The sequence below is a fragment of the Anopheles coustani genome, chromosome 2 (assembly GCF_943734705.1).
Source record: "Anopheles coustani chromosome 2, idAnoCousDA_361_x.2, whole genome shotgun sequence".
In the NCBI taxonomy this organism is placed as follows: Eukaryota; Metazoa; Arthropoda; class Insecta; order Diptera; family Culicidae; genus Anopheles; species Anopheles coustani.
This window is the reverse complement of record NC_071289.1, coordinates 9,302,024-9,316,772: the sequence shown is the minus strand read 5'-3', so window position 1 is coordinate 9,316,772 and position 14,749 is coordinate 9,302,024. Positions and strand designations below refer to the sequence as shown.

General features: G+C 47.4%; 4 protein-coding genes and 1 non-coding gene across 5 annotated transcripts; 2 read left to right on the top strand and 3 right to left on the bottom strand.

Annotated features, from left to right (window-relative positions):
• Positions 1-1,510: 1,510 nt before the first annotated feature.
• LOC131267410 (dyslexia-associated protein KIAA0319-like protein) lies at positions 1,511-7,184 on the bottom strand. Its single transcript, XM_058270282.1, has 7 exons — positions 6,737-7,184; positions 4,762-6,659; positions 4,388-4,687; positions 4,018-4,323; positions 3,716-3,950; positions 3,475-3,642; positions 1,511-2,662 (listed from the first exon to the last, which is right to left on the bottom strand). Exons 1-7 carry the CDS (start codon positions 6,918-6,920, stop codon positions 2,463-2,465), a joined length of 3,291 nt encoding a protein of 1,096 aa, XP_058126265.1. The 5' UTR covers positions 6,921-7,184; the 3' UTR covers positions 1,511-2,462.
• LOC131267908 (U5 spliceosomal RNA) lies at positions 2,789-2,908 on the bottom strand. Its single transcript, XR_009178484.1, has one exon. It is a non-coding gene; the product is annotated as a U5 spliceosomal RNA (small nuclear RNA).
• A 458-nt stretch (positions 7,185-7,642) lies between the features above and the next one.
• On the top strand, positions 7,643-8,606 carry LOC131262802 (histone H5-like). The gene has a single exon (XM_058264879.1). The coding sequence runs from the start codon at positions 7,712-7,714 to the stop codon at positions 8,477-8,479; it is 768 nt and encodes a 255-aa protein (XP_058120862.1). The 5' UTR covers positions 7,643-7,711; the 3' UTR covers positions 8,480-8,606.
• A 78-nt stretch (positions 8,607-8,684) lies between these two features.
• LOC131262004 (SUMO-activating enzyme subunit 2) lies at positions 8,685-11,291 on the bottom strand. The gene is made up of 5 exons (XM_058263893.1): positions 10,944-11,291; positions 10,704-10,858; positions 10,347-10,634; positions 9,751-10,274; positions 8,685-9,676 (listed from the first exon to the last, which is right to left on the bottom strand). Exons 1-5 carry the CDS (start codon positions 11,085-11,087, stop codon positions 8,814-8,816), a joined length of 1,974 nt encoding a protein of 657 aa, XP_058119876.1. The 5' UTR covers positions 11,088-11,291; the 3' UTR covers positions 8,685-8,813.
• Positions 11,292-11,898: 607 nt separating this feature from the next.
• Positions 11,899-14,435, top strand: LOC131262077 (zinc finger protein 808-like). Its single transcript, XM_058263997.1, has 2 exons — positions 11,899-11,996; positions 12,066-14,435. The coding sequence occupies exons 1-2, from the start codon at positions 11,965-11,967 to the stop codon at positions 14,293-14,295; spliced, it is 2,262 nt and encodes a 753-aa protein (XP_058119980.1). The 5' UTR covers positions 11,899-11,964; the 3' UTR covers positions 14,296-14,435.
• Positions 14,436-14,749: the final 314 nt, after the last annotated feature.

The following is a 14,749-nucleotide window of genomic DNA, read 5'->3' as shown; positions in this document are numbered from 1 at the left end:
CCCGAACCCTCGGCACAAATTTGATGGATGACTGTATTCCGCGGCCAACTTCCAACACCGCCACCCCTTTCACCCCGTAGCGCGAAAAACTACGACGCACGGGGTGCAGGGCTTGGTAGTCGTGGTGATGTTTTACGATGATGTAATTTACGTGCGTGCATCGGAATGCGACAAAAGAACAACAACGACGATCGGGCTCCGTGCGAGTGAGCAGTACACCACGTCGAAGTCAATCCGACGCAATCGAAACTGCGGTTGATCTGTTCGAAAAAGTGGAAAACATCCAAACGATCTTCGTGTGCCAAAGCGTCGCACAACACAACAAAGACGGGTTTAAAAATGGCGAGCGAACGATGAGTTGAGAGAATACAGTGAACGAAAGCGTAAAGTATGCTGGCAGCATGCCAACCTCCTCGATCGACATACAATTCAAACCCCTCGGTGGGAAGGGCGGAAGGGAAGCATAAGATCGTGTTGCCAGTGTCTGTCGAAGGTCAAGAGGCACCCCCCGAAAAATATACGCGAGTTTGGAGCCACACACACAAACAAACGAGCGAGCAATTTACTTCCAAATGCCTTTTCTTTTCTAACAAAACTGGACACGTTTACTGCCGACCGGTTTTCGCTTGGGTCGAGCAGATTTAGGAGGTAATATTGGGTAACATAAAACCGGTCGCGGGTCCTGCCTTTCTCGCACCCAGGAAAAGGATACATCAAACATGAAACGCTGCTCCATTTTCGTTGTTTAGCATTCGCACACGAATTCACCGGGTTGTAAAACTTTGCCACTAATCTGCGTGAACCATTCTGATCGAGCAGAACCAACTCTAGGCCGAGTCGATCATGGAAAACCAACCAATGTTCTCATGGAAAACCAATGTTAAAAGATAAAACCGTGCTCCGATGGGACCGATTCGTCACGGTTAATTACTGCCCTTTGTTACATTATCTTGACCGACTTTAGACCCGGACATGCCGGACTTCGGATTGATAATCGGTAATCAACATGGCGTGCATGGGCATCGCCAATATGCACTTTATGCACAAATGGTGTAAAACGGATCGCATTTGAACCGGTCGGACGTCTGGCACCGTGCAAGAATCCGTTTGAAAATCGCTAATTGGTTGTGAACGGAATCCGATCGCTTCGATGCTGGTCGCCTTTATGGTTCACTCCTCGCTTCCTGTTTGCTTGAATTGATTCAAACGTTCACAAAGTCTACGGTTACAAGATCAAATCATATACATTAATTGAGTAGAGTTCGTTCCAGTAATAAATGCTATAATTAGTGACGGTTCAACGACGATATGGTTTTGAAATAAACTTGAAGAAATACCAATACGTAGGGCAAATTTGGAAGCATAAAAGAGACAGCTTTTGTTGACCGATTTACAGTTCTTCAATGTTTGATGAATGTTTTTCTGTTTGCTTGAAGGTTTTGTTTTTTCGAGAGGACACACGAAAGCCATTGTGATATTACCTCATGATTCCATTTCGAAACGCGCGCTCACTTTGCTTATCATGTTTTATTTCCCTCAATCCTTGTCCCACGCGGATATCCGGTTGTAAGTACGTTACAAAATGTCGCTCCCGGCATGCCTTCACACGTTTGGCATGCGGTGCACCGATACGTTAATACTGCCTCTTAAAGGGGACCCCGCCTTCCTGTTCCGGTCCGGGCCCACTTGGTCCTGTCCTGTGCACAGTGAGGGAGCTCGCTTGTGGAGCGGAGTCCTTTTCACTCGCGACCCAATCACAGCCCATCATACCGTTTTTGGGAGTAGGCCAGGAAATTAATGCACTCGTTCTCCCCCCTCTTCATTACATGTCCACCCCATACCAAAGGGGGTTCAAGGAATACTGAATATGTTTGTGCCGGAGACGCCACAAAAAGCGATAGGGTTTTGGTGGTTCCCCGTTCAGTGGGGAAGTTATGCAGAAGGCATCCCGAACCCGGAAAGAAACAACACCGTTTACACGTTAAGCAATATGTTTACACTTCAACTAACTGAATGAAACTCATGACAACTATCGTTAGATGGTTTACGTTTGGGTTCTACTTACTTCTGGGTCCTTTGGTGCTCTTTGTCCACTCTTGTTGCTTAATATAATCGTTAATTGCATCCTTTCTTTTTCTGTCTTCGATGGCATCAGAATCACATTTGTTACTTCAATACTTCCTTTTGCTACTCGGTGTGAGGAATGTGAATGAACGAATCTCGTGTTTTTTAAAAACCTAATGCAAGCTAAAGATAAGGAACGCAGGACTGTTTAGGATAAATAATATTATAGCTCGATCGTACCGCGACGATCGACTTCCAGCAAATCACGACAAGCACGTATAGGAATGTATTACAGGTTAAAGAAATGTTCTTCCGACTAGGTTTCTTGTTGTTGCCCTGCCCTGCGGCCGGGTGGCACTAGAATGGGACGCCGTCCGGTTCGCCGTCGGTGCCAAGCTTTACGCCTTTATGCGTCGACCCAGCCGGGTCATGCCGTACTTCGGGTGGCCACCGGAGCTGGATCCGTTGCGCAGTTCACCGTTCGGGATGGTCCCGTTTCCGGAGCGTCCTGGCAGCAGCCCGTTGTGCCGCGACCGGCTCTCAAACAGGACATCCGAGTCCGTCTCGGTATCGGAAACTGCTGTTCCCGCGCGATTAACTAAAAGTAGATCCAAGGAAAGTGTGATAACGAACACATGAACATACATGAAGCATGAAAGGCACGTAGTGAACTAGTGAAAATATCCATCTCTTAATACCATCTGTTATCTTAGATTATGCTCGACTCCTTGCGGAATCGAGACGAGCAAAAATTCACTTTAGACTCATTAGAGTATCCCTCTCCACGGAAATCTTTAGTAAAAGGCGAAAGATTTATTCGACAACTGAAGAGAGATCAGAGTGACTAGAAACCGCCCAAGCCGGCTCACCCCACCAAACGACAACATGCTGCTGTAGCGATGCGTAATTGCCACGCACTATCCACGAAAGAACTCGGTATAACTATCGTAACTTTAACTAACAAGAACCCACTATATGATGTAACTAGAAGGATCTGACCACGCTAATTTAGTTTTCTTTGTATTCTAGACAAGAAATAAATGATTTAGCTGAATAATTCACATCGAAAATTTTCATTTCAGCCGGCATTCGGCTTGTTTTTTTTCTGAAATAGCTGTCAAACGAAACTATTGACACATTTGTAGGGTTCCGCGTCATACCCATCAGCTAGCATGAACCGGAACGTGAATTTTTTCAAGTTACCAACAAATTCTCGTGTAATTTAAGTTTACTTGAATTAATTTAAAATAACTAATTTAAAAAATTAATAAGCACAAATACTAGCTAAACATTAAATTAAACTGATTGAATGTCCTTAAAAATTGTAACTAGTCACATAAAATTGATATCAATGAAAATACAATACAAAATAATTCAGACACACTTTTATGACTGAAATTTAATACTTACATGAAGGTAATTCTTCGTCGTGTGTTTGCAATAGCGAATACTTTTGGGGCTTGGGTCTGGTACGTGGCTTTGCCGTTCGCCGGCAGAGGCATGTGATTCCCCAGCAGATGCCGGACAGCACGAAAAACACGATCAAAAGTCCAACAATCACGTACAGTATTGACCAATCTGAAAGATTTTAAAAATAGTGCTTCAGTGCTTTCACGGCAGATCCATTGCGATTTTGGTGTTGCCAACTTACCACAATTGGCTTCGGCAATGCCCCAGAAGTAGAAAATATCCGGCATCCAGAAGCTCTGACAGATGCACTCGCGTGTTTCCGCATTGCAAACGCCATGGCCGGAGCACTCGTTCTGGCAGACGGTGGTGCGAATGCCAACGACCGAGGTGCCCAGGATGGTATAGTCGCGCCAGAACTTTTCCTTCAATATTCGCTCCGCCTCCAGTGCCGGCATGAGCTGCTGTTGCTCTTTTTCCTGAGGAAATATCAAATGGCATTCATTCCCTTCACGTCAATTGCTTTCCCAGCTTCCCTTTACGTACCTCAAGACCGGTCTTTCGCTCAACGTAAAATACGATCACAACCTGACCCGTACGTGGTTCCACCTTGAGCTCTCGTACGTGAAGCTTTGCCAGATTGTCTCCGATCAGCAGGGTCAGCTTTTGTTCAATCGAGTCCAGCTCGGTCGCGGTCAACACGGTCGCTTCGGTTGTGATGGTCACTTCAACCAGGTTCATCAGCAAGGGATCAGGTCGGACAATGATACTAACCGTATCGCTTGCCGAAAGTCCTTGCCCATCGTATACCGTCAGCTTGAAAACGTACCTTCCCGTGACAATGTTCGTTAACTGAAAGCAAGCAGCGAGGAATAATATTAATGCGCACTACAACAAACGGCAACAAAGATCGTACCATAAGCACTGGCTTTTGGTCACTTCCATCGATGATGGTGCCGATTGCCAAACTTCCCGGTTCCCGTGTCCAGCTGTAGCGCACAACGCCAAGATCGTCACTCGATCGGCTACCATTCAGCACGAGTACGTTCGTGGGCAACGTGATCGTTTGATCGCCTCCTGCATTCGCCACGGGTGCCGTATTCTTTTCCTGCACGACCGTGATACGTACCCGGTCGCTGGCGTTATTATTCATTTCGTCGGACACGGCAAGCTCAAACAGATAGTCTCCTATCGTTAGAGCGGTTGCATTTGCAATCTGGAAGGGAAAAGGGGGAAGAACAGGTTTAATCATGTAAGGTTCACACATCCGACGGACCTGAGACCACCTACCGATGCGTTCGCGTTCGCAATCTGTGCCGTGTTCGGTCCGGAAATCTGACGCCAGTAGTAGCTAATTATTTTGATATCATCACTCGACGCACTCCCATTCAGTGTGGCCCAGTTTTGGGGCAGATAGATGGTGGTACCATTAGTGCCGGCCTGTGCCACCGGTGGCCGATTAGTGGGCGGTTTTACGAACACATGCACCATCGAGGTGCTACTTTGGTTCTTTGCGTCGGTCACCTTCAGCTCAAACGCGTACACCCCTTCCTCCAGGTTAGAAAGCTGCAGGAACGGTGTCCGGGTGTTTTGCATATCGACCGCCTTAGACTGGTTGGTGCTTGCCTTTGTCCACTCCCAGGCCACAATCCCGTTGTCGTCCTTACTGAGGGAACCGTTCAGTGTGACGTTGTTATTCGGTAGGTAGAGTATGACGTTCTTGCCAGCGTTCGCTTCCGGCGGATAGTCGATCTCTTTCAGCACCTGTATGATAGCCGTGGTGCTATTACTGAGCCCCTGTTCGTCCACCACAGTCAACTTGAACGTGTAGTTGCCAGGGATGGTTAGATTCTTCAGCTGCAACGTATTCACCTCCGGTAGCTCCGACCTGTACGCCAACGGACCCTCCTCGAGTTCCCACAACCAGCGAACGATTTTAACGTCATCACTGGACGCACTGCCATCCAGAATGGCTTCATGGTTTGGCAACCGGACCGGTTGGTTCGCAGGAGTTATAACGGCCAACGGGGGTTTGTTAATTTTCTGCTCCGGCAGTACGGTAATGTTCATGAACGCCTCCCCGTACGAACCGTTCTGGCCACTTACAGTTACCTTGAACTGGTACAAACCCTCCGCCAGACCGGAAAGTTTCGCTATAGACTTTGTCTGGTCCGCTATCGTGCTATTGTTATCTCCCTTCGGTTGCGAGACCAACGTCCACAGGTAGCTGTACTTGTCGCCGGTTGTTTTCTCATCCGGAATCACGTACGCCGATAGGGTAGCTTCATTCGTCGGCAGGCGCACATCTTTCGAGGCAACCGAAACTGTTAGTTCCTTGGTCGTGCTCGAAAGTATCGGTGGTGGGAGCGGTTCCTCTGTTTCACCGTGTTGTCCGCCACCCACCATCGTAAGTTTCTGGGCCGATAGCATTTCGGGTATGGCCATGGCCTGCTGAGAGAGCGACGGTTGCTTCGGATGGCACAGTTTTTTCTCGCTTCGTTCGTAACCCTCGATGCAGGTACAGATTCCACTTCGGAGGCTCGGAACTACGCGAACACACTCCTCATTGAGTGGACACGATTCTTCGAGCGTTAGATCGCACGGACGCATCGAACCAAGGGCCTTCGTTTCCGCGTAGAATTTACTCTCCTCTGCCTCCTCATCGTACTGGTCACGGATGTAATTGTTAGCGTACCCTACACCACCCGCCGTGCCTATTCCGCCTGCTCCATAATCGAGTGACTTGTAGGGCCCCCTGTAGATGTCCTCGGCGGAAGGAAGGACGTACTTTTCCTCACCACGTGGCCTCTGCTGTACGCCATTCGCAAGGTTATAGATTTCGCTCAGCTTGCCCAGCAGATTTTCCTCCCTATCGTCCCGATCCGGCACCTGGGACGATAAACCGCTCGCTAGGATTCGTTTCTCCTGCGCTTTCTTCAGCAGCTCCCACCACGACGGCTCCACGATGCCATCTTCGATCGGATTCACCAAAACCATGCGCAACGTAGACGAGGTTTCTTTCTTCGCCGGAAGGCACAACTCGTTGCTGATACATTTCACGTGGTAGCAGGTGTGATTGAATATAAATGCCGTGTTGCATTTCGGCCCCTTCAGGCAGCAGTCTCGCACGCACGGTTCCAGTGTGGTTGCCTTTGAATTTTCCGTATAGTTGCCTGCGTTCGTGTTTCCTGCAATGAGTCAAACACGGTTGTTTGAGATGAAATTAGTAATGCCCCGAGCAACCTGTACCAACTTTTTCTCTTACCGATAGGCGCGTAACCCTCAAACACATAATGCATCATCCGGGGACAATTTTCGATACCGGAAAGTTCGGTGGCAACGGAAACGTGTGCATTATCCTTCGGTTCACCGTCCAGCACGGAACCTGCCAGCTGAACACTACTAGCAGCAACTAGCACCGTGAAAATCCATTCCTTCGACGAAATCATGGCCACCTGTTTCAGCTGTTGCTGTTATCACGCTGCGTGCTCCAACACTTCCCACCGCAGTTCGCCCGCACTCCGCAACAGATTCTACCGTAAAAATAAATCACTTTCTCTACCACTGCGCCGTATTTTCTTTTCGGTACATCGATGCAATCCTTTGCCGTTACTGCGCCAGCCGTAAAACGTATCGGTACATTTTATCAAAAACTCTATGTTTACTCATTTACCATCGTAGAGTGCTCACCAGAAGCGCCACGATTACGCGCAAGCAAGTCTCGTATCGTTTTATTGATAAAAGTTTGTTGAAAACTTGGTCGCACGATACAGAACTATCAAATGTCAGATTTTCACTGTCAAGATTTGTTGTGTTATCATTTGAAGGAACCAGTGCACTGGCAGATATCGGAAAAGAAGTCGTTAAGACAAAAGACCATAAAGTTTTAATTTTTCCAAAATTTCTGGGGCAAAATTTAATCATTTTCCAGGTACGTTTCGTTGCATTTATTATTTTATATTTTAGTAAAGTGCATGATGATTTACTGATCCAAAGGATCTCAGACAAAAGGAAAAGACGTGTTTCAAATACGATTAACCCTTAAACCTGGGGATTTATCTGATAATAGACGAAAGGATTTGGCAAACGTTGGCAACTCTGCCCATCCTCCTTGTTTCAAACGTAGGGACATTTTGCCTTAGGAACTCCATTGCCTTGAAACCCCCATTTTTCTTTAGTTAGCATTCAGCCATCACACCAATCATTTGTGTCGTAGTCCATCGTTATCCGAGTTCAATTAATGGAGGGCCATGTACCAGAGTCTATTGATGAACCGCTACGCGCCAGGAGGATCTTATTTAGCAGTGATACCCCAAAAGACACCAGTACTCCGATTCAACGGGCTCCAACAATTCAGGCCGGTCCAACGATGAAGCAGAAAAGTAATAAAAAATCGTACGAACAAATGATGCTGGAGGCCATCACCGAGAACGATCCAAACCGCAAGGGTCTGTCGTTTACGATGATTCAGAAGTTTGTTAAAGGCAGGTACACGATAGACGGTGATATCAAAATTTACGTTAAAAAAGCCTACGAAAAGCTGCTACAGAAAAACGTGGTCGAGCATGTGACGGGAAAAGGATTAATTGGGAGTATTCGGCTATCGAAAGCGCATGTTGAGGACATGAAAAAGTCGGAGAAACTTGCCATCAAAGCGGAAAAGATTAAACAGAAGGAGAAAACTGCGGCCAAAAAATCCAAAAAGAAAAAAGCCGATAAGAACAATAACGAAAAGGATGGTAAAAAATCCAAAGTGAAGCCCAAAGAAGCAGCGAAGCCGAAGAAAACCGCCATTACAAAAGTTAAAATTGATCGCAAGGGCGGTAAAGTTCGGTTGTCCATTGCGGCGAATCCTGTTCCCCGAGTGAAAGGCGCCAAAACAAAGGCAAAGGAAGGAAAGGTGAAAGGATCAAAAACCCAGACGAACGCTCCGGAACCGAAACCCAGCACCAGCAAACCAGCACAAAAAGCGAAACCAAAGACAAAGCCTATGATCAAAGCAGAGTAACATCTTACGTTATGTTTTTTTATGGTTTAGACTTCGTTCCGTCGTGATTTTAATGTTTGATTGTTTTGTATGTTATGTTAATTTTGTAAACTGATGTATTAAAAAGTAATATTAATGTGTATGAGTATTCATCTGTTTAATCATTTTGAACCAGAAAGAACATTTAAAAAAATAACCCTAGAAAGTGGTAGACTAAAAAGAAAAGTAAGATTTGACAACATCGATTTATTTGAGAATTGATGCGGACACGATTCATTACTTCAAGATTGATGATACATTTATAATGGTTGTTAAAAATGAAAAAAAAAACTTAGCTTAGCTTAAGTAGCGACCATTAATCATCCATGATGATTAGATCGTCATCGGAATCGTCCTGCTGGGAGGATACTTTCACCTTTTTGCTAGCAGGCTCATCATCATCTTCAACGTGTTTGCGTTTTTCTACACCCGACCCACTGCTACTGCTACCAGCCGCTCCCGAACCGGATGTGCCTGCCTTGGAAGTTGACGGCATTTCATCGTCATCGGGGACAACCAACACCTCTCCACTGACATCTTCATCATAGCGCGCTTTCTTGCCATTGGTTGAAGATCCATTTTGTCCGCTGGAGGTCGATGGCTGTGCATCATCCATTTCGGCATCCTTCGAAGGTTCTGCTTCTTTCGGCTTCAGAGAGCTCGGATCGGCAATGATCTCGAAAGCGGCTTCCTCCCGACCAGGATCTTTATGCAAAATTGTGATGGACAGCTCGTAATTTTGCAGGAAATCGTCAGCCTTCAGCACACATCCATCGACGATGTTCAGCTCCACCAGCTTCTTGTCATCGTTGCAGTCTGTTTCACCTTCTTCGGACGAGATCACAATCGTGCTCGTGCCGTCCAGTGTGACATCGGGACTGACCATGTTCAGTGCCTTGATCAGAATGTCGTCGCGTAGCTCGCGCACGGTAACGTTCTTCGTGTCGACCTTCAGTACCACCTCCGGCTTGGCGGAACACACGTAACATTTGGGGTTCGGTGGAATAAGCACCTTGTCCCGTATGATGAATTGTTTCCGCGGGTTCGTTACCAGGCGCACGTAGATATGGAAGCACTTTTCATATTGCTCCTTCAGTACGCCGAACGCTTGCATTACAACGAGACCAGCGGTCATGGCGTTTGTGGTCGCGATCGCAGGGATAATGTTTCCTGCCATTGCTACAGGGAAAATAGAAAAAAAGAATCAATAGCATTCACATTTTAAACACCCAAAGTGGATTGAATATACTTACATTTGATCTCAAATCGACTCTTACGAGGAATGGCAAATATTTGAGCCCGAATGTTAGCACACGCCGCCACGAAATCCATCGCATGCTTGTCGTCCTTGTCCCAGACGAGATAGTCGCCTTCCGGGAGCTTTGTGAACGACTCCTTCAGTGATTTAATGCTCTCAGCGAACACCTTGGCCGACTGCGAGTGGGTGAGAACCTTTTGGTCCCGTGCGACAGCATCGGTAATCTCTTCGCCTTCCTCCACGATCGCGTCCCATTTGATCGGGTTTGGTGGGACTCGATTCTTCCAGAGATTCGACATACTCAGCAGATACTTGATGTCTTCGAAGAAAAGTTTGTTGTAAATTTTCTCCGCATCGAAATCGCACTGCTTGGCCCACACCCGTGTGCTGATTCGATCCACATTGCCCTTCTCGTTGGCATCCTTAGCGAGTGCGGCTTCTCCGACCTCCGCTCCCGCCTCCGGATCGGCTGTATCCGGTGAAACATCTTCATCGTCATTAGTTTCACCAAATAGCTGACTGTAAGATGAAAAGAATACAGCAAGTTAGATGGCACATTCAACTAAGCTTAGCAGCTAAATGTAGTCTTACTTGAACAAATGCTTCGCCCACACAATGCAGTGAATCGGTTCGGATGGTGTATTGCGAATTGTGCATCCCGGGTACGATTTCTGACCCGGTACTGGCTTACATTCGTAGCACTGAGTTAACCCGCGCTTGATGAGCTCTGCCTGTCCGCTGTACCCGGCCGTACCGGACTCGATCAGTGGAATCCCAGAAGTCAAGCACATACGGTTGACATGGTTGCGGGCCGCCCTATTATCAAGCGCATTCAATACCAGTGTAAATTGTTGGAAAAAGTTAACACCATAATTGTTGCTGCGATAGAAAGAAAATAAACAGATTAATGTTGTTTTTATACACCACATTCAGAGGCGGCAAACTCACCTAGTAATGCTGTCATGGTATGCTTTGATCTTCGCATTCGGGTTAAAGCTGAGCGCACTGTCGCGAGCAACTTCTGCCTTTGACTTTCCGACATGTTCCTTGTGGAACAGGAATTGACGATTCAAATTGCTCACATCGATCGTATCCAAATCGATCTGGATAAATGAGAACAGGGACAAAAAGCGATTGTAAGGTTAGGTTAACGGCGTCGCCTTCCGGTACCCGGGGGCCAATACTTACGATTTCAATGTCAAGAAATCCTGTAAGAACGAGATTTTTCAACACCTCGCATCCGATACCCCCTGCACCGACCACTAGCACTTTGGAGTTTTTTATTTTCTCCTGCAGATCTTTCTCGAGAACACCGTCTAGCTGGGCCGCCATATTTTTACCCGGTGTCGTTTACCAGGAATTGGCAAGTAGTTTGCAGGCAGGCACCCGGCAAATATGAGAGGAAAACTATGCAAGTAACACACAACGATTGCTAACGGTAGTAAATAAATTATGGAATGATGTCTTTTGGATCAAATTTTGCAGCCTTATTTTGAAAATACAATATAAAACAACGACACCACAATTTTGCTGCGTTTGTATCAACCACAGACTAACTAAATGCAGGTCAAGACATCTCGGGCATTTTGACAATTTGTAGAAATATGACGGAAGTTTTGACATTCGTGTTCTTCGTTAACTTTTTGTATGATTCGATAATTCGCTGTTTCGGGATTACTGGTAATAAAACAAAAAACCAAAGCTATAGCACCATATTCATACCTTCTACTCAGACTGGCGTTAAACAACAAATTGACTGAATTTTGTTAAAGTAAAAATGATTTGTGAACAGTTGTTGATAGCTCCTGAACCAATAATTATAAACAGCAGGTACCAGCTAAACACTGACAAATAGACCAAACACAAAAACGTAAACAGTCGATCAGTAGAAAAAGGCAGTTCTTTCCTCAAAAAGTTAGAAATAAACCTAAAAAATTAGAACACATGGCATGAGCACCCGATCCCTAATCAATTAAATCTCCTGGGTAGCCTGCAAAGAAAGTTGTATTGAAAAGCCGTGCTGGAAATCATCATCACAGAAGAAAAATAAGATACAAAACGGATGCAACAACGCTCTGCAGAATTGTTATTTTAGTCAAATGGTTCGATAGCTCGAAAGGTTTGCATTGCAATGCGTCGGTAGCGCATTGTCACATAAACAAATCACCTACGGACACGAGAACGCCGGTTTCGGTTTCTGGCGGTGACAATGGACTACAATGCATACAACAACAAGCTGTAGTGAGTGTTAATTGTTTGAATTAATTCGAGCCAACGACAATTCTATCGAGTATTTACTTTTATTTACAGTGCCGGGGTGTCGCAGCCCATTCCCGGGAGCTCCGGGTTCTTTCAGCCAAGTGCCGCAACACCGACGTTCCTTAAGGTCCCTAATCCCGCGCTGATCAAACAAGAGTCTTCCGTTGGTGTAGGAACTCTCGGAGAAACCCCTACGCCGCCTGTAAATTACAGCCAAAACCAGCATTATGTGAACCATGGCGTTTCGGTGGATCCGGAAAAGCCGCTGTTCTACCGACCGAAACCGTTTGACCTGCAGTTAATGTCCAATGCCTATATGCAGCACCATCCGCATCAGCAGTTTATGCAGCATCCACACCATCACCATTTACAGCATCAACAGCAGCAGCAACAACATCCACCTCCACAACAACAACAGCACCATCATCAGCAACAACATCTTTCGTCAGTGCCATCGCACGTACAACCCCAACAGCAACAGGTGCAGGTTGTTACGCAGCAGCAACATCAGCATGCGACGAGCTTTCACGAGTTTCCTGACCACTCCAATGCGTCCAGCGTTGGATCGTCTTCCATCGAACCACAAGCGTACATAGTACACCGGCAACCGGTGGTTCCGTTGCAAATAATGAAGGAAGAAACATTTCCTCCTGCGGTTCCAGCTGCCAGTTACACTCCAACGGCCGTGGACACCCCACCGGCACCGGCCCCTGTCGTTTCGCAAGTAACGCGTTTTAGTTGCGATTCCTGCCCGAAGACGTTTGACACGAAATCGAAGCTAGAGAAACACACCAAGACGCACCTGGTGTACGAGGAGCAGGTCTTCAAGTGTCGCATGTGTGATAAGATCTTTCGCACCAAGAGCACACTTATCTGCCACGAGAAGGTGCACGGCGAGAATGGGGTGGACAATAGCTTTTCGTGCGTGGAGTGCGGTAAGGTGTTCGCTTCGGATGATAAATTGCAGGTCCACCGGCGGCTACACACTGGGGAAAAGCCGTACCAGTGTAAGGTGTGCCAAAAGTGCTTTAATCACCAGTCGAACCTGATCGTGCATTCGCGCATCCACGAAAAGGTAAAGAAGGCACTGAAGTGCGATCGGTGCAGCAAGGTGCTGGACAATGAGGAGCGCCTGGCCATACATATGCGGTTGCATACGGGCGAAAAACCATACAAGTGTTCGTACTGTGAAAAGCGCTTTAATCACAAGAGTACGGTGAGCACGCACGAAAAGGCGGCCCATATCGCAGCCAACTCGTTCAAGTGTGACCGGTGCCACAAGACGTTCAATCAAAAGTGCCAGCTGCAATATCACGAGAAGCTACAGGAAGAGCACACGATCGCGTGCACCCTCTGCGATAAGGTGTTCTGCTACAAGGCAAGCCATAAGGAGCACATGTTTAAGGTGCATCTACCTCGGCCGAAGAAGGAACCGAAAAAGGAACCGTCGGGTTCGGGGGCCGAAGGATCCGGTGCGACATCCGGTGGGACCGGTTCCCAGGGTCGCAACAAATTCAAATGTACCGTGTGCGATCGTCGGTTTTATTATAAGCGCGCGCTCGAAGTTCACATGGGCGTGCATGATGCGTCGTTGGATGTGAACGTGCTGCACTTCTCGTGCAACTACTGCCCGGAGACGTTCACCGAGGAAGAACCGTTGGAGCAACACGAGGCCGAGCACGTGGCTCTCGGAACAACGGATTTTCTCGTGAACATGAAAGCGCTCGAACAGTCGGAAAATCCCGCCAACGGCCAGGTGGACGGAGGGTTCCGGTGTCCACTGTGCTTCAAACGGTTCGACGATCAGTCGGCACTACGCGAACACCACCGTACGCATCTTTGTGCGCGACCCGATTGCACCAAATGCGAACGGGCCCGCGGGGAAGAATTCGATATCAACATCACCACGTACGATGCCGAAGAGGATCGGCGCGAAACGGTGTGCAACATTTGCCACCGGACGCTGCCCTCCTTCGAACAGTTTCAGAACCACTTCCACTATCACACATCGCGGGTGCCATTCTACTGCTTTCACTGCCGGGTGGAGTTTCACGACAAGCGCGAACTGTACTCGCACTCCCGCACACACTCGCCGCGCGAACTGGAGTCGTACACGTGCGAGATCTGTGCGAAGGTGTTCTCGACGAAGGGCAACTTTAAGCGCCACCTGAAATCTCACGAAACGGTCCGGGCGTTCGCGTGCGACCGGTGCTTCAAGCAGTACGACTATAAGAGCGCCCTCGAGGCACACTTGAAGCGATCCCACGGTATCGAGTTGTAGGCCAAAGGTCTTTCTCCCTCCCCCATTCGCCAAGTGCCGGTGGCCGGTTGAGCTATATTTTTCATCCACTTTTTTTGTTCGTATTTGTCTTCTTCTTCTTGGCGTAAATGACCTTGTTGGTCATGCCTGCCCGTTAAGGGCCTACGAGACTTGTTTCCCTGTTGTACGTGGATAGTCAGTCCTCTCGTATAGGGGAGGGTCCGGTCTCGGTTGGGATTCGAAGCCACGCCGTCGATGTGGTGAGCCTTGGGACTCATGGGCCGACTTTCTAACCGGCGCTACCGCTCGGCTGTCGCGGACCCCCCGTTCGAATTTGTATACTGCATATATTGCCGGTGTGAAACCGCCACGAAAAATTGTAGGGATGTAAAAGAGATAAATTTAGACAACTCAATTTTACGCTAGGGAAAAGCAATCACGAATTACAATAAAGCTGAACTATTGAAGAAGTATG